Genomic DNA, 27,826 nt, shown 5'->3' with positions numbered 1-27,826 from the left:
GCATATACAGATGGACAGGTTACATAAATAAAGTCAGTAAGTATGTTTGTATGCATATACAGATGGCCAGGTTACATAAATAAAGTCAGTAAGTATGTTTGTATGCATGTACAGATGGCCAGGTTACATAAACAAAGTCAGTAAGTATGTTTGTATGCATATACAGATGGACAGGTTACATAAATAAAGTCAGTAAGTATGTATGTATGCATATGCAGATGGCCAGGTTATATAAATAAAGTCAGTAAGTATGTTTGTATGCATATACAGATGGCCAGGTTAGATAAATAAATTCAGTAAGTATGTTTGTATGCATATACAGATGGACAGGTTACATAAATAAAGTCAGTAAGTATGTTTGTATGCATATACAGATGGACAGGTTACATTAATAAAGTCAGTAAGTATGTATGTATGCATATGCAGATGGCCAGGTTATATAAATAAATTCAGTAAGTATGTTTGTATGCATATGCAGATGGCCAGGTTATATAAATAAATTCAGTAAGTATGTATGTATGCATATGCAGATGGCCAGGTTATATAAATAAATTCAGTAAGTATGTTTGTATGCATATACAGATGGCCAGGTTATATAAATAAAGTCAGTAAGTATGTTTGTTTCCATATGCAGATGGCCAGGTTAAATAAATAAACTCAGTAAGTATGTTTGTATGTATATACAGATGGCCAGGTTACATAAATAAATTCAGTAAGTATGTTTGTATGCATATACAGATGGCCTTTTTACATAAATAAAGGCAGTAAGTATGTTTGTTTCCATATGCAGATGGCCAGGTTAAACAAATAAAGTCAGTATGTATGTTTGTATGTATATACAGATGGCCAGGTTACATAAATAAAATCAGTATGTTTGTATGCATATGCAGATGACCTGGTTAAATTTTCAGAACATTATTAACATTTTTCAGATTGATCTAAATTTATAAACTCTTTTTGACTTGGACCTTTTTTAACCTGTATTGTTTTCCAAGCACATGTCCATTGTATTTTTCTTTGTATTTTTAAGATACAAAACAGAATTCTTTCCTAGTCTAGTATAACAAATGGTACAATGATAAGTACTGATGCATAAATAATTTCATTTACAAAGAAATGAATATTATTTCTCTTCTACCTGTAAATTCTTGAATAGAAATGTTCTTCAATTATTCCGTGATAAATGTTTTTCTTTCGAAAACAACTGCACGTAGTGAAATGCTTTCCTGGTGGTTTAATTTCAGTCTACATAGATAAGAAAAACAATGGTCCTATAAATAGGGTTTTCGGGGTGGTTTCTTTTAAATAGAAATTAAAGACTTTTTATATTAATTGGTAGAAAATATAGCATATGATTAATATTAACATGATAGGCACCACACATAGAATACTGTGAATTCAGAAAAAGTTCTATCTACATTTCCCTCAGCCATGACTTAATTGAATAAAATGTGTAATGTAAAAGATACAATATATATATAGTCTGATATGTTAGGTCCAACTGCAAACAGCATAGACCCTGATATGCTGAAGCATAATGTGCCAGCAGATCAGGTTCTGTGCTGTACAGACCCAGATTTGTTGATGCATTTTGCCACGGCAGATCTGGGTCTGTGCAGTTGGATTTAACTTATAAGCAAATATCTACAGTATAGTAGACTATTGCTGAAGAATTTGCTGATGTCTGTAGTTATCCTATGAGGTGTATAATGCTGTATGTTAGTGAAAGAAAGAGACTCAGAATGGATTTGTAGACTTGTTAAAAATTGAAACTCGTGTGCATTATTGAGTTGACGATAATTATAAACAAGATACAAGTCAGGCCTTATGCTTTGACAGAAGTTAAATACTCTTTTTTAATTCAAACTGTGCACTTGCTGCAAATGCATTTGTTTATTTGGGAATTTAAATTTGTGAAATTTTATTTAGTTTCATTAAGCCAACACATAAAAGAAATTATTTTTTCTCATTTATAAAAGTTAAGATAATTGAACAAACCAAATCTATTATGTTTGTAATAGAAGAACAAAATAAAATAATTCATGTTTAAATAATTGATAAAAACTGTGAATATTAAAAAAAAAAACTTACCTATTAGGAATTAAACTTCAGATGTTTCCTATGTGACATATGGTAGAATGCTTATGAACATGTCCTCATTTACTATGCATTTGCTCCACCTCAATTTATTACTGTAACTGTCCTAGAAGTGTCCCATGGTACCATCCCCTTGTATGCGAGACAAGGTATAAAACTGTGAAATTATAAGATTCCCTGGACCAGTCAGAAATTACTATTTCTTGTCCTACCACACAGAGACTAGCTGTGGAATATAATTACCAGCCGATATAGATCAATAGTTGAATCCTATGGATCGAGAAAGGTCCAGGACTGGATAAACAGCCCCAGAGTGTATTTGATTGACGCTCCATTGTGCTCATCACATAAACTAAACTGCCGAAAAAGTTATGTTCTTAAATACAAGGAAAAAAAATTGGAATCAAAGATAATTAAAGAATGAAAAAATTTCTCACATACATTAGCTTTTTGGGATGAGGAAGTTTTGTAAAAAAAAAATTGTTCTTGTAAAGAAATTTATCAGTGGTGCCAATTTTGATCATTTGTACTTGTCTCAGATTTGTATACTCATACTCGGGAACCAGTTCACTCAAACGAAATTAAACCTGTCATACTGAACTCCTGAAAACTGAATTTCATTGCATGGAATACATTTCAGACAATTAAATTGTACAGTTTTGAGTGGACTTTCTGTCTCTTTGAATGGTACGAGTTGATGCTCCCTGAATACAAAACCATCCCCATACAGCTTCAAGCTCATAAATTCAGCGCTACGCTGAATACACTTAATCAAGTATACACCAGTTACGCTCATCAGGAAATGAATCTCCATTTTTGTGATTAAATAAAAATACTGCATAAGCAATCGATCAAATGCTCAGCTTTTGATCTGGGGTTTTGGGGTCATTGTATATTGAAACAATTTAGCATGGCCAATCATCAAAAAGTTTTGATGCTATTTTTATTGAAAAGTATGACATGTAGATGACAATTATACAATTGTCAGAAAGACAAACAAAAATGAAAGAATATATGGAATAGTGCTGGGACTTTTAGTAATTACCAAAAATTATGAATATAGTCAAATATAATTATTAAGATTTTTTGGGAAGTTAACTTATAATTGATATATGGTTACATGATGTTTGCGTGAATAGCAAATCAAGTCAGTATTTGCTCTCTTTGACCTTAACAGATTTCATCTTTATTCTTGCATACACGATTTTTTGGTTTATTTCATTTTGTATGCTTTTATTGATATTGATGTATTTTGTGCTCAGGCCTTAACAGAACAATCAAGTTCCCACATAGTTGTTTGTGACTGAATCTCCATGGGAGGAGAGAGGCAGTATTGGCCCTACATTTTAATGAATGCATGTCTTAAAAGTTAATACCTTTCAGATTTCTAATCTAATGCTCCTAAAACCATCATGTAATTGAAAAAGAGTTTTCTGAGATACTTCTATGAATAAAAACTCTGACAGGAATGTATGCCAAACAGAAATGGCTTGTTAGGATTTGTACTGAGGTCTTTTTCTTGTTCTTCAATTTTGAGAAAAGCTTGAGTTCAGAATATGTGCACATGTAAATGATGCTAAATGGAAGGTGTAAAATGTGGATCATTTTGTAGCCATGCTAGTAACGTGCAGAACAGTGTTTTCTTATTATATTATTCATACACTGCAATTTTTCATGTGCTTGTTATTTTCATACACTGTAATTTTTCAAACGTACTTTTTCTGCACTAATTTTTCATGTATTCTTTTTCTTACACTAATATTCCATATATTCCATACACTTTTTTAACACTAATTTTATGCCGTTTTTTTCTTACACTAATATTCCATATATTCCATACACTTTTTTAACACTAATTTTATGCCGTTTTTTTCTTACACTAATATTCCATATATTCCATACACTCTCTTTCTTACACTAATTTTATGCCTTCTTTTTCTTACACTAATATTCCATATATTCCATACACTCTCTTTCTTACACTAATTTTTCATGCATTCTTTTTCTTACACTAATATTCCATATATTCCATACACTCTCTTTCTTACACTAATTTTTCATACCTTCTTTTCTTACACTAATACTCCATATATTCCATACTCTCTTTCTTACACTAATTTTTCATGCATTCTTTTTCTTACACTAATATTCCTTATATTCCTCAAACTTTTTCTTACACTATTTTTTCATGCCTTCTCTTTTTTACACAAATATTCCATACTCTTTTTTCTTATGCTAATTTTTCACACATGCTTTTTCTTGAACTAATTTGTCACACTCTTTTCTTATGCTCTAATTTTGCATCCACCATTAATCCATAGAAATCATAATTATTTTGCTCCATTATTTGGTATAGATAACTGTATTTTAGTCAAATTTGTTTGGTTAAAATTTGGCAAATTTTAGTTACCTAAGAAAATCAGAATTTGTTTACACCTATCATTATTTTACAGGAGAAAATAGAAAATAATGTACAAAAAAGCATTTATAACCGACTATAAAATATTTTGTGCGTGATACATGTACCAGTGAGATATATATCATATTTACCCACATAAAACCAACACCAAATTTAAAGTGTACCCCCAGATCTTTTGTTAGGAAATATACCACTACATCAGGGTCTTAGCTCCTCTCTAGAAGCCATCTAGGAGAATCAACAGTCTGCTGGCCAGTCATTGAGTTGATGTATCTTGTCCCAGTTATAGTATTCATCTAACCATCCTGACAGTTTGTAAAACAGCCACTTCCTGTGATTTTAAAATGAAAAGCATCAGAGATACAGAAAATGCACAAAACATAGTCATTTCATTTCTTAATGTCTAATTTCCTACCTGATTGTTGCCACGAGGTCCCTAACAATGTCGTCTTGTCAGCATTTCAAGCCAAGTGGGAGTTTATGTATAAACAATGAGCCTCCTCACCATCTTTTTCTGATTCCTGGAAAGGCCCATTTTGAGTGAAAAGGTGAGTGTCATATGACTAGAGCTTGAGACCTTAACAATGGTTTTTCTTTCACTATTTGAGTTTGAGGTCTTGGAGACATTAACAAATGGTTTTTCTATCACAATTTAATTTTGAGTAATGGGGGAGATTAAAAGTGGTTTGACTGCTAAAATTTGAGTTTGAGGTCTTGTTGACATAACCGACGGTTTTACAATTACAGTTTGAGTTGCAGGATTTTGAAACATTAACAAAGGTTTTACTCTCAAAATTTTGAGTTTTATATATTCATGTGTCACCAGTATAACATATATTTGTAGCCATAAAACCCCACCATGTATGTCCTGAAATTATCCATTACATCTAGCATGTATAGATGCTTCAATTATTGCCATCATCAAACATTTTGATTCCCAGGTTATTGTGGTGCATTACACCAGACACTATAATGCCAAGTTCTCCATGTTGAATGCCATCAGTATATGACTGCAATGGAAGTCACTTTATATGTTAAATCATTTCTTAATGGTGTGCCCTATCAATTTGCTGGAAGATATATTTATAAGTTCTTTTTTATTGAGACTTTGTTTGTGTTTAATGGCATTTTTATTAAATTGTGGTATGATAAAAGCCATATTGCTTATTGTAAAGCACGGCTTTTTCGCGGATAATTGGTCACATTTGTAATCAGTCGTAAATAAGAACATTTTATTTCCAAGAATAAGTACTGTTATGAGCAGAGTTTGGATTAATATTGATGTTTCCAAATATGCCACAAAACTAGGATTATAAACCAGTAAATTTACAAATTTGGATCAGTAGATTGGGTTGGGTTCTAAACCAGTAGATTTTGTTTCCAATAAAAATATTACATTCAAGGGGATTGAAAACAAAAGAAGCAGGTTCTCTTCATACTATAATACAACAGCAAGTTTTAAAAATGATTCAGATTCGGATTCTGATGGAAAATGTTACAATAATAATTAATTCAAGTCAGTATATTGTCAATAATGAAAAAGAATTAGTTTTTTTTAATCTTATAGTTCACTGCAAGGATTTTTAAAAATATAAGATCCAATTTACAAAATAAATAAAATCCCATAGTATTTTGAGTTTCCTTTACCATCTGGTGGCCACTGGTAACACTCATTGTGATTATTAAGCTTCAGACTTAACAATTTCTCACTGGTCAAGATTTCCCCATGAATCACTTTGTATTTTGCAAAGAATGGAGAATGTTCTGTTTGTATCAGCATTTGAAGATCGTAATGACAAGTCAACCATGCTCAGACTGCAGAGAAGTTCTAATGTCAGTGTTCCTGCTGCTGGGTTTGTGAGGTGGATGACTGCTCTACAGTATTCCTCCAAGCATTGTTCACCCTGAGCAGGAAACTCCTGACTTGGTCATGGTATGTATTCCTGAGTCTCATCCTCAAGGGTTTCATTCTCATCATGGCTCAGACCCCAAAACGTGTTAGCAAGTTTCACCACTGTAAATAAAAAAATAATAACTATCTTGTAATATATATTTATCTGGTGTATTTTATCTAGAGTTTGAATTTAATTTATGTGCATGAAAGCTTCAAAGAGTTTATGAAATACACAGGAGGCCTAACTTTGAAATATGATGCAAACTAGAGACCTGTGCTACCTGCCTGCGCACACTTTGTTATGACTCTATGGTCTTAAACCATGTAACAGCAAGAAGTAAAATTGACAAGTTTATTAAAATCAAGAAATATTTTGTATTCTAATAAATTTATAGTTTTGTGAATTAAATCCCAAATAATCCTAAATGTTTTATCACAAGTCCATAAGTATAGAATGTTGTGAATGAATTCCAATAGTCTTGAATGTCTTGATGTATCAGAATGATATAATCCAAAATGTCTTTGAATGAGTCCTCAATAATCCCAAAGTAGTGTTTTAGCCCAAAGCATCAATAAGGACTTTGTAATTCCAACAAATAATTAAAATAATAATTCCTCAAAAATTATAACTGAACACAAGTATAAACACTGATTAGATTATCTCAAAGACTGATATTAAAACAGGAATGAAAAATTTGTTTATCACATACCTTACATGCAGACTGTCAACTGACCTATGACACAATGGGATTTTCTGGAAAACTTCTCTAACTCATAAAACAATGTCAAGTTTTGAATTTAAATTTTAGTAAACAATATAACAGAAATCAGTTAGCAAAACCCTTAGCAGTGATAATAGTCAGGTTGGCCAAAGCTTTACTCTCAGTACTGATGAAGGTCAAGAACACAATATAAATTAAATATACATAACAATTTGGATCCTGATGTCCAAGCATTGATGAAGTTGTAATTTTTCACAGGGGGTTGTTTTTCACATGTAACATATTTGTAGGCATTTTGACATGAATTAAAAAAAAAAAAATGTAAGTGCTTTACTTAAGTAATTCTCTTTGAGCAACTTCAACAATACAATAGCAATTAAGCAAGACAAAAAATGAATATCCAGTCATACCTGTCAATAGCAGTCACTCATAGGAAAAGGCAAAACTGGCCATTGCACACTGTAATTGTTGTGCGCAAGTTCACTTATTAAAATTATAAAAATAAAAAATGGTGCTGATCTGATGTATAATATGGACACCAAGGCAGCCATTTTAAAAATCTTATCACTACTCTTCCTGAGTCGATAGTCATATCAACATAGGGTTTTACTAAAAGACTTACGACATCTAATTGATCCCAAATGAAAAAGGTGCTAACCTGTCATTCGATATGACCACATTGGCAGCCATCTTAAAAAGCTTATTATAACAATACTTGACCAGAAAGTCATATTGATGTGGATTTCCACCAGATGACTACTTATGGTGTCCACTTGGACTTGTATGAAAATGGTGCCAATCTGATATCCAATATGGCCACCACAGCTGCCATCTTGAAAATCTTGTTATTGCTACACCTGAATGGAAAGTCATATCTTGAAAGTATTTGTATCTCTGTTCCTGTCCACCTGGATGGCTTATAATATCAAAATAGGGTTTTCATCAATAGACTTATTATACCTTATTGGTTCTAAATGAAAATGCTGCCAGACATACATGTACATCCAGTGTGACTATCGTATGGAGTTAGAAATCTTTTTCTCACTACTTCTCTGACTTAATGGTCATTATGATATGGGGTTTTCAGCAAAGTACTTCTAATGATGTATGCAATGTCTTAAAATGAAAATGGTATCAAGCTGACATGCAGTCATTTTCAATGTCCAACATTGGCAAAGTAGCAAGGGTCCTTTTCTCTGGCTGAGGTTAGCAGAGTAATAAGGGTTATTTTTCATGTCAGAGATTAATAGAGTGATAAGGTTGTTTTTTTTAATGTCAGAGATTAATAGAGTGGTAAAGGTTAATTTTAATGTCAGAGATTAGCAGAGTAATAACTGTTATTTTTAATTTCAAAGATTAACAGAGTGATAAGAGTTATTTTATATGTAAGAGATAAGCAGAGTAATAAGGGCTATTTTGAATGTCAGAGATTAGCAAAGTAATACATTTTTTTTTAAATTTCAGAGCTTAATAGAGTGATAATGGTTTATTTTTAAAGTAAGAGACAAGCAGAGTAATAAGGATTATTTTTAATGTCAGAGATTAGTAGAGTATTAAAAATAAGGGTTATTTTTGATGTCAGAGATTAGTGGAGTATTAAAAATAAGGGTTATTTTTAATGTCAGAGATTAGTAGAGTATTAAAAATAAGGGTTATTTTTAATGTCAGAGATTAGCAAAGTAATAAGGGTTATTTTTAATGTCCGAGATTAGCAAAGTAATAAGGGTTATTTTCAATGTCAGAGATTAGCAAAGTAACAAGGGTTATTTTCAATGTCAGAGATTAGCAGAGTAATAAGAGTTATTTTCACTGTCAGAGATTAATAAATTAATAAGGGTTATTTTTAATGTCAGAGATTAGCAAAGTAATAAGGGTTATTTTTAATGTCGGAGATTAATGGAGTGATAGGGATTATTTTTAATGTCAGAGATTAGTAGAGTAATAAGAGTTATTTTTAATGTCAGAGATTAGCAAAGTAATAAAGGTTATTTTCAGTGTCAGAGATTTGTAAAGTAATAATGGTTATTTTCAGTGTCAGAGATTTGTAAAGTAATAATGGTTATTTTCAGTGTCAGAGATTAGTAAAGTAATAAAGGTTATTTTCAGTGTCAGAGATTTGTAAAGTAATAATGGTTATTTTCAGTGTCAGAGATTTGTAAAGTAATAATGGTTATTTTCAGTGTCAGAGATTAGTAAAGTAATAAAGGTTATTTTCAGTGTCAGAGATTTGTAAAGTAATAAAGGTTATTTTCAGTGTCAGAAATTAGTTAAGTAATAAAGGTTATTTTCAGTGTCAGAGATTTGTAAAGTAATAATGGTTATTTTCAGTGTCAGAGATTAGTAAAGTAATAAAGGTTATTTTCAGTGTCAGAGATTTGTAAAGTAATAAAGGTTATTTTCAGTGTCAAACCTCCAAAACCTAGATACTCCTTAATCTGGGATGTTCACATGTTTTTAGATTTTGTAAGAAGTTTAATATACTGTAGTTGCAAGCTCTAAATATGAAAATGTTGACTTAAAAATCGATCCTGATGATTGTTTTGACTATAACACCAATTTCAGCATCTCAATTCAATTACTATAGATTATATGGTTAGATTATTTGTACTGATCCAGCTCTTTTGAAGACTTCAAAACAAGACAGGCCTATGAAATAGTCTGTGCCCAATAACTACTCTAAATGCCCATTTACATCTTCAATCCAACTGGCTTGTAGCCAGATATGGGAAAGATCCCCCACCCCAGCATTTCATGTGACAGGTTCTTTTCACACATTAGCCAAAAGCTGGAGGATAGATATTCCCACCCTGGTATTACCCTCCCATTCTGTTTAGACAACAAATTCATTCTCCTTTTAGAAAGAATAGTTGCACAGGCTATTATAAGTATGGGTCACATGGAAAACTTGGTTTTGTCTTGTAGTCTATAAACAGAACCATGTAGTCAATGCTTTTAACAACACGCAACTTCAGCCCTCCAGCTTTTGGTATTCATTTATTTTGGTATTTATATTTCAGGTGCCCTCCTCACCCATTACATCAACTTGCTTAGAAGAGTGGATTTCTTTTGTATGATTGTTTTTGTTTTATTGCTAAAAATGGTACTTTTATTTAATTATTGGTTATATCTTTCCAAGAAAATGGTGGCTGAGTGACATTTTTTAAGGACTTACCGATGCAACTGACCCTGGCTGGTCACATCAGGTATCATACCTGCAGCCTTTTTGTATTATGAGTTCAACACTTTACCAACTTGACCACTCTAGTGGAATAAGTGGTTAGAGTGCTTGCCTTGCATGTGGGAGGTCACAGGTTTGAACCCTGCTGGCATGATGCCCCAGTGCTAGACATCACTATAAACTGCCACACTGCATACATTGTTGTAATATGACTGAAAAATTATTAAATCTACATTAAAAATCCAAATCACACACCACACCACACCACACCACACCACACCACACCACATCATCGCAAAAATACACACACACACACACACACACACAGTGTGAAGCAGTGGATGGCTTTCTTCTCTGAGGAAGACTGAACCGGTTTCTCCACTTTTGGAGAAGGACATTTTTTGTTACAGTATCAGAAACCTAAGTTTGCCAAAGGGGAACAACTTTGCCTCTTTTAAATTATCTTGATGAATTTTAGGTCAAACTATTGACAGTACCTTGAAAGGAGGATAATGGTAGAGGTAGATTTCTCCCCAGGAAACATGTTTGAAAGGAATTCAGAGTTTTCATAATGGATTCTATAATAGCACCTTTTGGCAAACATCTGCATCTTTAGTCAGTTCTCATTCAAAGTGTCGTCTGCAATGGTCTAAGTGTAAATTCAGTTGCATGTCCTGTTATGGTTTACAAGATCCATAGGTCAGATGTTACATTCTGCCAGTCCTCATTATCAGCAAGCATTGCACCACAAGGAATATTTGCCTTTTTTAGTTCACTTAGAACCTGTTGATATATGCAGCCATTACTGCCTTTTTCTGCTTTGGAGGCTGTTTTTTAATTTTTTGGTTGGACTGTTTTGTAAATTATAGTTTCGAATTTGATTTAAAATTCGTCCCAGAGGAACTTCAAGGAACCCTACACATTTCAAGTTCATCGTTTTATTCAGGCTCCTTAGGACAAATGCATCATCGCAAAAATACTTTTGTCTGATATTTGAATATTCAACCCACAGAGACGCCAGGTTCATTTTGAAATTTAAACAATAGCCTTTGTATCACTGAAACAAAAAATAAAATAATCCCCAGTGGGATAAATGAATCAGTGAAATATTTCTTTGCCAAGACCAAAGACATATTTTAATTTTTTTTATAGCTTGAGCCATTTCTTTAAATGGGAATTAAGTGCCTTTCCCAAGGGCTGACCATGGCAGCTGAGCTGGGCTTGCCCTGGGTGGGTATCGAACCAGCTATCCTTAAATTATGAATCTGATGCTCTACCATCAGAGCTACTGTGCCTTCCCAGAAGCCACAGATTCTACTGAAAGAAACATCCTTCCTTTTAGGTTTGTACCCGGGCCGAGCGTTACCAAAGACTTATAAATATCGTACTAGCAGCTGCCTCATTTGGCATTCAGCATTAAGGGGTAAGTGTTAGGACTGATCAGTCTGTCAGGATAATGTGACTGGGTGGTGGGACATGATCCTACATGTCTGCGGCATGATGCCCCAGTGCTAGACATCATATAAACTTTGACACTGCAGACATCGTAGCAATATGACTAAAAGAATTGTTAAAGCTACGTTAAAAATCTCAACCACACCCACTCACAAACACACACTCCTTGCTTGTATGTTCTAGAACAATATTGTTTAGAGAGATCAGGACAAAATCCTTGGTAGTCGTGGCCACAAAACTTTGGCAGGTATTTTCGAAGGGTGCTTTGTCCCTCCCTCGACAGTCCAGAAAAGGATTCATCATCTGATGTAGACAATTGCAAAATGTCATTTTCCTTCAACAAACCAGAACCTAGTTCATGGCCACAATATTTAGACATCATATCTATGGATGCCTAACTGTGACCAAAAGAAAATAAAGCAAGAACTATCGCAAATAAAAATGACACCTCTTCAAGACCACTTAATCGGCAGTTATGCTGACTACTGTCCGACGCTTAACAAAAAGACAGATATTTCTTCCTTTTATTTTGTCATGCATATGATTATCAATGGGATGGATTTTTTTTTTTACTGCACTTCGTTTGTTTCTTTATTATTCAGAATGAAATTTGGTTTGAGCACGAAAAGTAAGTTTTATCTGTTGAGAATCCTTTATAAAACAAACATTAATCTTCCACTGGTATGTGTTATAAAATAAATTAAATCAAAGATATCTCCAGGGAATAAAGTAGGAGAGATCGTTACCAGTTCATTTACACAGAATAAATTCCTTTTTTACAGGGCCGAGATCTATGTGAGCTACGCCGCCATATTTTTGCCAATACTGTAGACTACAAAACCCTGAAAAAACTGGTGCAAAAGGTCTTCCCTTCCTGTCGCTGTCAAGAAGTCCATGAAAAGTATTCAGAGGCTCTCAAGGTATCAACTTAATTTTTCATTTAATTCTATTCTCTGGTCTGAAGCCGTGTAGCCAGTCCATTGCCAGTTAATACTTTCTAAGATAAAACTTAAACAATAACAGTCCGTCTAAGGTTACAGAAATGTCACCTCTCTGAAGCAGTTGACTTGGGGATGGGGGAGGGGAGGTAATTACCAGTAGCTGTATGCCAGAAAACAGCAGGAGAGAATCCTGGAGGGACATGAGAATTAGCAGTGGAAGGGAGATAAATTTAATAAAATGTACAACAATTTAGGTCACAGGCAGCTAATTGTCTTACAAGCTATGAAACCAGCCTACCATCTATATTTGTTTATGAGTTGAGTCAAATTGCAAACAACAAAGATCCTGATTTGCCGAGGCATAATGAACCAGCACATCAGGGTCAATGTTTTACTGATTACTCCTAACAAACTGCACAGTCTCAGGTGTTCTGGTGCATTAAGTGAAGGCAGATCTGGGTCTGTGTGGTTTTACAGATGGACTCAAGCAAGTACAGACAGTATGTTATGGTATTTTGAACACCATATTTAAAACAATGAAGGTCATTGATTGGCTGAAAATAATTATAGGAAGGAAAAGTTGTTTTTTTCTTCCATAAGAAGCCTTTGTGTTGATAAACTGCTCAATAATAGGCTTCAACCTAAACCATTTTTATTTCATCACTCTCACTGCACAGGTCTTAATGAATGTAAGATGGCGATATTTCACCACGCTGGATTTTAATAGTGGCTATTTACAAGAGAGTTTTTCTCAAAAAATGATTCACATGGCATAAAAGTACAGTAGAACCTCTCTTGAAAGACCACCCCTTCAGCCAAAAAAAGTATGATCTCTCAAGACAGGTGACCTCTGATAATAGGTCATACCACTATATAATCAATAAATCGGCACATTGAGAATATGGTCATTCAGGGCAGGTGGTCTTGCATAACAGTGGTCTTTCAAGACAGGTTTTACTGTATTGTTGATTGGCCATACATCAACATGATGGTCAGTGGGAATTGAATTAATTGTCTGTACCCAGAGTTTTTATTAATTTCCTATCTGAAGTTAGAAACTTTCAGTTTAAACCATTGCACACAAAAGAAAAAGAAAAAAAATTGTAGCGTACTTTGAAGTAGAAAGATAATTTATTCCATACCTTTGATGGATATAAAATGTTGCATTACCATAGACATATGAAAAACATAATTTTAGATCCATCATTGGGAACTGCTCAATAATTTTAACATGAACCAGAATCACATTGTTGATCCATTGGTCCCAGTGTTTCACATAATAATGACTATGAAGTAATAATTACAATAATTGAATTTTACCAAATTTTGTATACAACTATGCTTTATACACTTGCTTCTAAGTTGACTCCAGCTACAAACGGCACAGACCCAAATCTGACATCGCATAATGAACTGGCAGATCTGGGTTTGTGCAGTTTGTTATATGTGATCAATAGGACGAATAACATAGACCCTGATCTGCTGGCATATTATGCAGTTGGAGATCAGGGTTTATTTTGTTTATAAGTTTATGCAGTATGTTGATGGGATCACTGGTTTGATTGTCATCACTCCAAATGTATATTTTTTGCTGGAATTGTAACCCCGATTGTTTGTTGGTCCTTGCATACTTTATTTCTGCAGTATAACATTATCAAGATAAATTGATTTTAGCTAATGTCATTTCAGAATGTCAGATATTTACATCATTTTTTTTTTGTCTTGTCTTTGACACTACCCTTCCCCAAATCTTGAGGAATGAAGTATTGGTATCTTAGATATTTTTTTGTATCTGTGGCACCATCCTCCTCTTGCTTCAAATGGGGCATCTTAATTTGGTCATGTCTGTTCCTATTTCAAATGGGGCATCTTGATTTTGACCTGTCTGTTCAGACTTAAAATGGGGCATTTTAATTTGGACCTGTCTGTCCCTACTTCAAATGGGGTATCTTGATTTGGTCTTGTCTGTTCATACTTCAAATGGGGAATCTTGATTTGGTCATGTCTGTTCCTACTTCAAATGGGGCATCTTGATTTGGTTCTGTCTGTTCCTACTTCAAATGGGGAATCTTGATTTGGTCCTGTCTGTTCCTACTTCAAACGGGGAATCTTGATTTGGTCCTGTCTGTTCCTACTTCAAATGGGGCATCTTGATTTGGTCCTGCTTGTTCATACTTCATATTTGATTGACACCTGCTTGTTCATACTTCATATTTGATTGACTCCTGCTTGTTCATACTTCCTAACAACTCAATCTAGACAACTGAAATTTTGTCAGAATAGTTGTATGCAGATGATATGATTCAGTATTTCAGAACATTACAGCACTTATTTCACTTTATATGCCTGTCATATGCCAGTATGTATTGTTTTTATGTTGTATTTCTGTCTGTCTTTTCACTCACCTGTCCATTACCAATTTCATTTCTCAATCATCTGCAGCTACCAAATAATTTGGATGTCTTGCATTTGGAGTAAGGATTAAGCCTGTAGATTTGGAGGTCAGCGGTCAAAGTCATTGACTGCATAATGACATTAGTTCAACATTATATACCTGGACCAAACTCAAATTTAGTTGGACAAAATTTTTGTTAGCACAGTTGCACAAAAATCGTTTGAGATAGATTAATAAAACATGGCAGACATGTTGATGCAAATACATACACCATCAAAGGCAGGCATGTTGATGTTACACCCTCCAATGCTGACTGTCCCAGTGGTTTTCCAGGGCTTCACTCATGATGTGCTCTAAGTAGATGTTGAAAAGCATGGGTGACAGGAGACAGCCTTGACATACTCCGACTGTTGTCTGGTACCAGTCTCCCACAAAACCTTGGGCAATTACTGCACTGGTAGCCTTGGCATATAGTTGCTGAATGGTATTGGTCAACTTTTGACCCATGTTATACTTCTTCAGTGTGGCCCACAATGCCTCATGCCACACTCAGTCAAAGACCTTTTTGAAATCTATGAATACATGATAGATGTCTTTTTGGTGCTGCGAGTACTTTTCACACAGAATTCTGAGATTGAATATTTGTTCTGTTGTGCTTCTTCCACTCCGGAACCCGGCCTGTTCTTCAGCGATTATTACTTCTGCTTGTGGTTTCTGTCTGTTAAAGTTGATCTTCAGCATCACCTTACTAGCATGGCTGATCAAACTGATAGTTCTGTAATTTTGGCACAGCTGGAGATTGCCTCATTTGGGATTGTTAAAATCAGTGACTGGGTCCACTGTGTTGGCCATTCACCTGTCTGCCAGATCTTGTTGCAGATTTTTGTTAGTGGCTCTATCACTGATTCCCCACCCCCCATTCTTGATAAGTTCAGCTGGGCTGTTGTCTACTCCAGCTGCCTTCCCATTCTTCAGTGCTGTTATTGCTGACTCCACCTCTTCTTTGAGAATGGGGAAATCATCATCATTTGAGGAGTTTGGAACTTCAAGCACCTCTGGATCTCCTGTGGACTGATGGTTGTAGAATTCTTTGCAACACTCAGTCCATCTTTCTGCAGCGTCACTCGCTCCTGTGAGGCATTTTCTAGTTTTGCCTTGAATGGTATTGACTCTTGGTTTCTTCTGTCTGTGAGGTCTTTCACAATTTGGAATGCCTTTTTGCTGTTATTCTTTATCAGAATGCTCTCTATTTCTGTGCACAGAATACATACACCATCAAAGGCAGGCATGTTGATATGAATACATACACCATCAAAGGCAGGCATGTTGATATGAATACATACACCATCAAAGACAGGCATGTTGATATGAATACATGCAACATAAAAGGCAGGCATGTTGATATGAATACATACACCATCAAATGCAGGCATATTGATATGAATACATACATACACCATCAAAGGCAGGCATGTTGATATCAATACATACACCATCAAAGGCAGGCATGTTGATATCAATACATACACCATCAAATGCAGGCATATTGATATGAATACATACACCATCAAATGCAGGCATGTTGATATGAATAGATACACCATCAAATGCAGGCATATTGATATGAATACATATACCATCAAATGCAGGCATATTGATATGAATACATACAACATCAAAGGCAGGCATGTTGATTTGAATACATACACCATTAAAGGCAGACATGTTGATATGAATACATACACCATCAAATGCAGGCATATTGATATGAATACATACATACACCATCAAAGGCAGGCATGTTGATATCAATACATACACCATCAAAGGCAGGCATGTTGATATGAATACATACACCATCAAATGCAGGCATATTGATATGAATACATACAACATCAAAGGCAGGCATGTTGATTTGAATACATACACCATTAAAGGCAGACATGTTGATATGAATACATACACCGTCAAAGGCAGGCATGTTGATATGAATACATACACCATCAAAGGCAGGCATGTTGATATGAATACATACACCATCAATGCTGTTTATAATGTGCTGCCATAATGCAAAGCATAGTTTGGTAATACAAAGAATATTACCATGTATAATGCACACCACAACGTTACACAATTAAAATCACACTCGCATGTCTGTAGCTTGTCACTGGCTAAATAGGTGCCACTCCTAGTGTGAGACAAATTACTGACTGCATATTTACATGGGAACTTACAACAACTTATTGAGTACACTACTTTACAAATACCTATACATGGGGACTTGTAATGAATGCTCATAATATGGGGACTTGTATCAACTTATTGAGTACATTACTTTACCAGTACTTATACATGGGGACTTGTAACAACTTACTGATTACACTACTTGACAACTGCCTACAGATTACCGGTTTGTATAGGCTTCCGATCAGGTACATTTTCTCAGCCTATATTAAGTGACTGTAAGTTTCCAAATTAAACTAAAAGTATTATTTTCCATCATGCCTGGTTACTTAATAGTACTTGATTCAAATTGTTCACTTGAATGTTGAATTTTATTTGCTTGGTAAAGTCCAAGCTAGATTCTTTTCGTCATCCAAGGGATTTCATTTCTGCTGGATGAATCAGTTTCTTTTACAGTAAAGCTGTTTTGAAAAACCACTGCTATGTGAGATACCTGTCTTTAAAGACCGTATTGTCAATGCACATATTTATTGATTATATAGTGGCATGACCTGTTATGAGAGACCATCGTTTTTTACAGTAGGGGTGGTCTTTCAAGAGAGGTTCTACTATATCATGACCCTATAAATAACCCTCAAGCTAAATGTTTTAAAAAAACTAGATTTGTGCAAACCCTAAACATCTATTATAATTCCAATTTCCTAACTGCAGGGATTTATTTTCTAGACAGTGTAATCTGCCATGAATCGGAGATAATGGGCATCGTTACTGTCATTACACTCCTGTTCCAGCAGACACTATTGCCATGTACAGTAAAACTTGTCTTGAAAGACCACTGCTATGTGAGACCACCTGTTCTGAGAGACTATCTATCTTGAGAGACCATACTTTTTGGCAGAAAGGTGGTCTTTCAAGAGAGGTTCTACTGTACCAATGTTTTATGACATCAAGTGAAATATCCAATACCTGCTATTGCCTCCCCCATCCTGGAAACTCCACCTACAGTAGTGTCTTTTGGATTGTTAGGTTTTGTTTCTTTCTTCAGAATTGGATCCAGTTAGTGCACTTGATTTTCATAATGTGTTAGACAATCATTGAATTTAATTGTAAGCTGTCGCCAGCAGTGTTATAAATCTTCAGTACAAGAAATATTGGAATGGAATTTCAGAGGAAGTAAGTGTTATTTTTGGCAGTCATTTTGAATCCCCAGTTAAACACATGATCAATTGAATAAATAAGTAACCCATCCATTCAGATCTTAAAACTTAATTGGGACATCCATAAAATTTCTTGTTATTATTACTGGTATGTTGGTGATCGTGTGGATCAAGTTCAGCATACATAATTGAGAACCAAATACAGGAACTTAAATAATGACTTATTGCTAAATAGTGTTTCCAGTAATAGGTACTGCAGACAGGTAGTCACAGTTGAACACGTTCTTTCAGAATGTTAAACATATGATGTACAAATCATAGATATTGTGCTCTTTTCACATTATGGTATCGACTTATAATTAAGACATTGTTATCCGACATTGCTATGTATTCTGATGAAATTGATATGCAGATATTTATGGCAGTACAGACCTTCATAAAATTGTCCAAACATTTCTCAGATTAATAAGAAATCACAATTACACCTGTTTTCCATAATTTTTTAAAAGTATTCTATGATCTCTACAATATTACAGAATTGAACATGTATGCATTTGTATTTGTTCCAATCAACTTCAAGTCAGTAGACAGTAATTGATAAGTGTTAACATTTCGCTGTAATGGAAAGAACAGTTTCCAACAAGTCTTTTAACTTTCTTCTCTGTCCCCAGATGTAAGTATCTTGCACATGATGTCATAGACTTTTATAATTCTCCTGTTAGATCACTGTTGGCCATCTTTCAGGTTTCCTTGCTAAAGCAAATAGGGGGGTGCAAGTGCCCAAGTGGTCTGAAGCGCTCACCATTACGGATCATTGCCATCTCACCTCTGTCTGTGGTGTTGGTTCGAGTCTCGGATTCGGCCAATGTGGGTATGTGAGAAAGCTTGAGAGTAGCTTCTCGTGGGTCTGTGGTTCTTTCCGTGGTTTTCCTGGGTTCATCCTCCACCATTTATACTGGCTGCCATGTATAGTCTATCTTGTGCTGAAAAATGGTGTTAAACCCTACAACAACAACAATTAATGCAAATGTATTGGAACCATTATCTCCAATAAAAATTGAATGATTTCAAGATGTGTGTATTGTCAAAAAAGACTAATTTTGTAAATAGCCAATATTATATGCAGAATAAATCATTTATTTAAAGTCATATCTCCTGATACCAGTATGTGATAAATTTAAATAATGTCAGAGGTTTAGGTTGACAGAAAAGATTACAGACACCTTTCACAAGGGAGGTAAACCTGACTGGAAGTGAAAAGGGTCTGATGTATTTTTACTCATTTGTGCAGCTGTTCTCCTCTTGAATAAATACTGTTAAAACAAATTGAATTTTCTGCTCTCTTTGACCGGTAGCAAATGTAGCTATTGGTTACTAATTTTTATGAACATCATGGTCTTTTCTTTGGATAAGATTGCTGCAGAAAGAATAATATATCGTAATATATAACTGTTATAATAAAAACTTGTAATGACTATTTAATGACAGGCTCATTTCATTGAGACAAGGCAATTGTGTACTGAATCCAATGTAAAGATGTGTTTTAATGGTGATAAAATGTTTGATGAAATTATTAATTACCAGCTTCTATATTGATAATCAATTTTTGAACATATAATGATCAACTAACCGATTATTCAATTAATGCCAGCCCTAATGTTTTCAAAACAACAGTTCTGGAATATAGTTCAGAATACAGTAGAGACAAACAACTGCTGGGAATAATTGGCAAGGATCCAAATTTTGTCAATACTGTGGGATAGTCAGCTTTTATTTTGCATTCAAGACTGATGAATGAATTGATGATTTAAATTTTAAATTAGAAATGGATGTGAAGAGTTTCCTGAACACAGCTGGACATAAATAAAATGAAACAACCTATATCTTAGACATTGGTATAAAATTGAAATATGACAAATCCCACCACAAATAATTGTTTCCTATTCACTGGTTTTAAAATTAGGGTATGAAGGTTTTTTTTCTAAAACATCAGATAAATTTAATATGATTTTGTTGTTATTTTTCTTTTTCTTTTTTTTACCATGGGGGGAAAATATGCTAAAGTCAGCAGTGATAAACAGGTATGGTCAGCTGACTGGAAAGACATTTCTGTTTTGACCTGATCTCTTATTTAGTGGAGTTTTGTTTCAAACCAGATGATGGGTTGTTGTTGGTGTTGGTGGATTTTTCCCCGAAGGAAGACTTGATAACTGAGCAATACATTAAGGCAGTGTAAGCATTTAATATTTAATGAAACAACTTAGATAAATCTCAGACATTGATATAAAATTCAAATATGACAAGCCTGGTTCAGCAACCTACTTTAAACCCCACCACAAATAAGTGTTTTCTATTGCACTGGTTTATAAATCTTTAGGGTTACAGACATGGAAAATATTTTATATTGACCTAGAAAATATTTTATATTGACCTAGAAATTGATGAGCCATAATGACATTTTGTTTCTTTGAACCTGTCAGGAAATTTAATGCCAATCATTAGTCAAAATAAAGTTCAATGGAAGCACTTCATTGTTATTTTGAATGGTTACAGCACTTAATAACATGTATATTGCTTTGTGTACATATTCTGATCAAAGTTGCATATGTCCTCATAGTAAGAAATATAAAATTCTCAAAAACACCTCCAACAAGTCCTGAATATTCTGTTTCTTGGAACCTGTCAGGAAATATATATATATATATATATATATATATATATATATATATATATATATATATATATATATATATATATATATATATATATATATATCAACAATACAAATCATATAGTAAATAACAATCCTTTCAAGTGCACTGGATCCAGCAAGGGATCACGTGTCAGGGATTGATTAAGATAAATGCAATAAACTGACAAAGAACAGTGCAAAACTAGTATCTAACTAGCTTGAGCACTTTCGTCTCTTAATGCGTCTTTTTCAAAGGCAAAATCAATACATAGACAAGACAAACAAATATTATTTTATTATGTTTCAACTAGTTTATTTCAGCTTGTTGAGGATGCTGGAAAATATTTTATATTGACCAAGAAATCGATGAGCCATAATGACACGTGTTATTTGTCATGATAATCATCTGAATGAGATCATCATGGGTGTTGAAACATGGATTGTGTCCAAACGAATCAGAGATAGTCATTTGAATGATATCATCATAGGTGTTGAAACTTGGATTGAGTCCAAATAAGAGATAGTCATTTGAATGAGGCTGTCATGTTGTTGAAACATGAAATGAGTCAGACTCAAAGATAAAGTTTCAGCTGTAGAAAATGAGCAGAGACTACCTATTGCTTTATGTAGTCAGATTGAAAGGACAGTTTTTTAATTACAAAAGGTATTCCAGGTAACGATGTCTGACTCAGTGTCTATGGATATTTTTATTCCTCCAAAGTGTTGCCAGTAGTTGAGTAATACTACTAAACCACCCATCCATGCACCAGTACCTGAGGTATCCATCTATTCCATGGCACTGTGCCGGTGCATAAATCCATCGTCATGACAGACTTCCTAAAAGAGCTCAGCATCCAAACTTTGCCACATCCTCACTGCAGTCCTGATGTAGCTCCAAATGATCCAAATTTTGCCACATACTCCCTGCAGTCCTGATTTAGCTCCAGATGATCCAAACTTTGCCACATCCTCCCTACAGACCTGATTTAGCTCCAAATGATCCAAACTTTGCCACATCCTCCCTGCAGTCCTGATTTAGCTCCAGATGATACAAACTCTGCCACATCCTCCCTACAGATCTGATTTAGCTCCAGATGATCCAAACTTTGCCACATCCTCCCTACATACCTGATTTAGCTCCAAATGATCCAAACTTTGCCACATCCTCCCTGTAGTCCTGATTTAGCTCCAGATGATCCAAACTTTGCCACATACTCCCTACAGACCTGATTTAGCTCCAAATGATTCAAACTTTGCCACATCCTCCCTGCAGTCCTGATTTAGCTCCAAATGATCCAGACTTTGCCACATGCTCCCTGCAGTCCTGATTTAGCTCCAGATGATCCAAACTTTGCCACATCCTCCCTACAGACCTGATTTAGCTCCAAATGATCCAGACTTTGCCACATCCTCCCTGCAGTCCTGATTTAGCTCCAGATGATCCAAACTTTGCCACATGCTCCCTGCAGTCCTGATTTAGCTCCAGATGATCCAAACTTTGCCACATCCTCCCTACAGACCTGATTTAGCTCCAAATGATCCAGACTTTGCCACATCCTCCCTGCAGTCCTGATTTAGCTCCAGATGATTGTGGCTGAATCCTATTATTAGAGATTCAATGAGAAGAAGACAGTCTGATAGCTGCCATGTGGTACAGACACCAAAACAAAAAAGTGAATACAAAATGGCATTGGATAATCAAACTGATAAAGTGTGAAGAGATGCATGGAGAGTACTGGGAGTGGGGACGGGTAGCATTGCACTGACAAATTCTTCACTAAGAAAGAACTTGGTTGTACATCACTAATATTCCAATTTTGTTTCAACTACAACTCATACAGTGCATGCCATTTATATTAGGTCAAGCAGGCTTACAGTACAGCTTTGTGTTTATTGTCTCTACGTCTTTTTATCAGTAATTAGTTAGTTCATGAATAATTACTTGTTGTGTTTCTAGAGGCAACAATTTTTGAAAGATTTCATTCAAATTTGGTACAAATGTAATCATAATAACACCATACACTTACACAATTATTATTTGGGTAAATTTTGTGAGGTGATAGTTCATTATAAATAGTGTACACTATAAAAATCATAAACATTATCTCTGCCATGTTTATTTACATGCTAAAATGGTGACCCTTTACGTGTGTTGGGAGCTGACCATCTGACAAGGCTAATACAATATACCCCTGCCAAGGTGTGATGGGCAATACAACTGACAAGGCTAATACAATATACCCCTACCAAAGTGTGATGTGCAATACCAACTGACAAGGCTAATACAATATACCCCTACCAAGGTGTGATGGGCACTACCAACTGACAAGGCTAATACAATATACCCCTACCAAAAGGGACTGCTCCGGTGGCCTAGTGGTTAGAGCATCCACCTTGGGTGTGGGAGGTTGTGGGTTTGATCCCTGGCTGAGTCATAAAGACTTTAAAAAATGGTACTAACTGCTGCCTCACTTGGCGCTCAGCATTAAGAGGTTAGTGTTAGGACTGGTCGGCCTGGTGTCAGGATAATGTGACTGGGTGGGACATCATGCTAGATGTTTGCAGCATGATGCCCCAGTGCTAGACATCACTATAAACTGTCACACTGCAGACGTAGCGATATGACTGAAAATGTTTTAAAGCTATGTTAAAAATCCAAACCACACACACACCCCTACCAAAGTGTGATGGGCAATACCAACTGACAAGGCTAATACAATAAACTCCTACTACCAAGGTGTGATGGTCAATACCAACTGACAAGGCTAACACAATATGCCTCTACCAAAGTGTGATGTGCAATACCAACTGACAAGACTAATACAATATACCCCTACTAAGGTGTGATGGTCAATATCAACTGACAAGGTTAATACTCTATACCCCTACCAGGGTGTAATGGGGGCTACCGACTGACAAGGCAATGCCCCTACCAAGGTATGATGGTAAATACCAACTGACAAGACTAATACAATATATCCCTACCAAGGTGTGATGGGCACTACCAACTGACAAGGCAATACCCCTACCAAGGTATGATGGTCAATACCAACTGACAAGGCAATACCCCTACTATGGTATGATGGTCAAAAACAACTGACAAGACTAATACAATATACCCCTACCAAGGTGTGATGGTCAATATCAACTGACAAGGCTAATACTCTATACCCCTACCAAGGTGTGATGGTCAATACCAACTGACAAGGCTAATACTCTATATCCCTACCAAAGTGTGATTAGCAATACCAACTGACAAGGCTAATACAATATAACCCTACCAAAGTGTGATGTGCAATACCAACTGACAAGACTAATACAATATACCCCTACCAAGGTGTGATGGGCACTACCAACTGACAAGGCAATACCCCTACCAATGTATGATGGTCAATACCAACTGAAATTACTAATACAATATACCCCTACCAAGGTGTGATGATCAATACCAACTGACAAGACTAATACAATATACCCCTACCAAGGTGTGATGGGCGCTACCAACTGACAAGGCAATACCCCTACCAATGTATGATGGTCAATACCAACTGAAATTACTAATACAATATACCCCTACCAAGGTGTGATGATCAATACCAACTGACAAGAGTAATACAATATACCCCTACCAAGGTGTGATGGTCAATATCAACTGACAAGACTAATACAATATACCCCGACCAAGGTGTGATGTACAGACCAACTGACAAGACTAATACAATATACCCTGACCAAGGTGTGATGATCAATAACAACTGACAAGACTAATACAATATACCCCTACCAAAGTGTGATGTGCAATACCAACTGAAATTACTAATACAATATACCCCGACCAAGGTGTGATGATCAATACCAACTGACAAGACTAATACAATATACCCTGACCAAGGTGTGATGATCAATACCAACTGACAAGACTAATACAATATACCCCTACCAAAGTGTGATGTGCAATACCAACTGACAAGACTAATACAATATACCCCGACCAAGGTGTGATGATCAATACCAACTGACAAGACTAATACAATATACCCCTACCAAAGTGTGATGTGCAGTACCAACTGACAAGACTAATACAATATACCCCTACCAAGGTGTGATGATCAATACCAACTGACAAGACTAATACAATATACCCCTACCAAAGTGTGATGTGCAATACCAACTGACAAGACTAATACAATATACCCCGACCAAGGTGTGATGATCAATACCAACTGACAAGACTAATACAATATACCCCTACCAAAGTGTGATGTGCAATACCAACTGACAAGACTAATACAATATACCCCGACCAAGGTGTGATGATCAATACCAACTGACAAGACTAATACAATATACCCCTACCAAAGTGTGATGATCAATACCAACTGACAAGACTAATACAATATACCCCTACCAAAGTGTGATGTGCAATACCAACTGACAAGACTAATACAATATACCCCGACCAAGGTGTGATGATCAATACCAACTGACAAGACTAATACAATATACCCCTACCAAAGTGTGATGTGCAATACCAACTGACAAGACTAATACAATATACCCCAACCAAGGTGTGATGATCAATACCAACCGACAAGACTAATACAATATACCCCTACCAAGGTGTGATGGTCAATATCAACTGACAAGACTAATACAGTATACCCCGACCAAGGTGTGATGTACAGACCAACTGACAAGACTAATACAATATACCCTGACCAAGGTGTGATGATCAATAACAACTGACAAGACTAATACAATATACCCCTACCAAGGTGTGATGGTCAATATCAACTGACAAGACTTATACAATATACCCCGACCAAGGTGTGATGTACAGACCAACTGACAAGACTAATACAATATACCCCTACCAAGGTGTGATGGTCAATATCAACTGACAAGACTAATACAATATACCCCGACCAAGGTGTGATGTACAGACCAACTGACAAGACTAATACAATATACCCTGACCAAGGTGTGATGATCAATAACAACTGACAAGACTAATACAATATACCCCTACCAAAGTGTGATGTGCAATACCAACTGAAATTACTAATACAATATACCCTGACCAAGGTGTGATGATCAATACCAACTGACAAGACTAATACAATATACCCCTACCAAGGTGTGATGATCAATACCAACTGACAAGACTAATACAATATACCCCTACCAAGGTGTGATGATCAATACCATCTGACAAGACTAATACAATGTACCCCTACCAAGGTGTGATGATCAATATCAACTGACAAGGCTAATACTCTATACCCCCACCAAGGTGTGATGTACAGACCAACTGACAAGGCTAACAGTATGTGCCACTGACACATTTATGGTGGAATATAAATACTAAAAACATTTTTCTAACACCTAACATCATTTCTCACTTGCATTATTACCTGGCTATTGTGTCTTTGTATAAGTCAAATTAAGGTTTCAGATAACCGTACACATTATACTGCTTACAAAATTATTGGGACATTGATAATTATTTAAAATAACAAAAATGTGGTTGCAAAATATGGTTCTGATTTTAATCTTTAAAGATATAAGCCTCAATGAAATCTTTTTGGCTTGACCAATGGAGTAGTCTTTATGATAACGTAATCAATTCTTGTTTGATTTACATTCCACATAAAGTTATATAGAAATCTCTTCTACTCAAGTTAAGGCATAGTTACTGTTATAGCAACAACAGTTTGGCTTCCATAACAATCACCAGCTCTCAAACCTTTTAATTGCAATTTATCAGACAAATAGTGTCGGATTTGACTGATGTGTTACCACACAATTGATACAATTAGAAGTCTGAACCAATTAGGAACAATTTCTTACTTTACAAGTTCTTGGTTTCCATAGAAACAGTAAGGAACATGGTAGTCAGAATAAATCTAATTGATTCCTATATCATGTTTTCTTTTCGATGGGGAGTTCCAATTGCCTGTTTTTATGACTCTTTGATCCAATTAGCTACCTAAGACGTGATGTGTAGCGTTTCACGTGTATATAATCTACTTTTATTGCGGAGGCTTCCAATCTGTCATATTTGGTTTTTACCTCACCTGGCTGTAAGGCAAAATCCATGCATTCATGTATTTGTGAGGTAACCTTACATGTAAGTGACTGCACTTATTACCACTCTGGAAGTCATAATTTTGATCCAGAATACAGGCTTATGTCTTTAAGATATTTGGCAATTTAGATTAAAGTTGGATCAATATATATAAATGCGGTGATCTTGTGTCTGTTTGGCTTTAACAGCTGCAGGACATGAATATTTTGTCCTAAAAATTGATGCAAGAAATAAAATATTTTCATTTTTTATACCCAGGATCATTTGCATAATGAATTTTTTTTTATATTTCATGCAGCTGTTGCTTAATAAATATTTTTTATTAACTTTATCAAGCACTCACATAAATAAATAAAAAATATTTCATTTGCTGCTGCAAAATGTATGGCTCCTGGGTATAATAAATGAAATAGCAAGGCACATCGATGTGTAATATTGATTGCAAAATACCACTTACCCTTATCAAGGCTAGACATTTTACAATCTTGGGATATGAATGTGAGCTTACAATTTCAATATGACCACCATACAGCTAACTTTTAAAAATCTTGTTATAGGTCAAGAATATCAGATGATTTCAACACACAGCAGTTTAAAGAGGAAA

At 35.2% G+C, this 27,826-nt stretch overlaps 1 protein-coding gene across 1 annotated transcript in view; it reads left to right on the top strand.

Annotated features, from left to right (window-relative positions):
• Nucleotides 1-27,826, top strand: part of LOC149780789 (ATP-dependent DNA helicase Q4-like) — a 292,890-nt gene that overhangs the window by 228,499 nt on the left and 36,565 nt on the right. Inside the window, exon 16 of the mRNA XM_089937868.1 lies at nucleotides 12,548-12,685. Coding sequence (XP_089793994.1) covers nucleotides 12,548-12,685 — 138 coding nt within the window. The remainder of the gene's footprint in view (nucleotides 1-12,547; nucleotides 12,686-27,826) is intronic.

This window comes from Sinohyriopsis cumingii, chromosome 16 (genome assembly GCF_028554795.1).
Source record: "Sinohyriopsis cumingii isolate HCF-2022 chromosome 16, ASM2855479v2, whole genome shotgun sequence".
Lineage (NCBI taxonomy): Eukaryota > Metazoa > Mollusca > Bivalvia > Unionida > Unionidae > Sinohyriopsis > Sinohyriopsis cumingii.
This window is presented reverse-complemented; position numbering and strand designations above follow the sequence as displayed.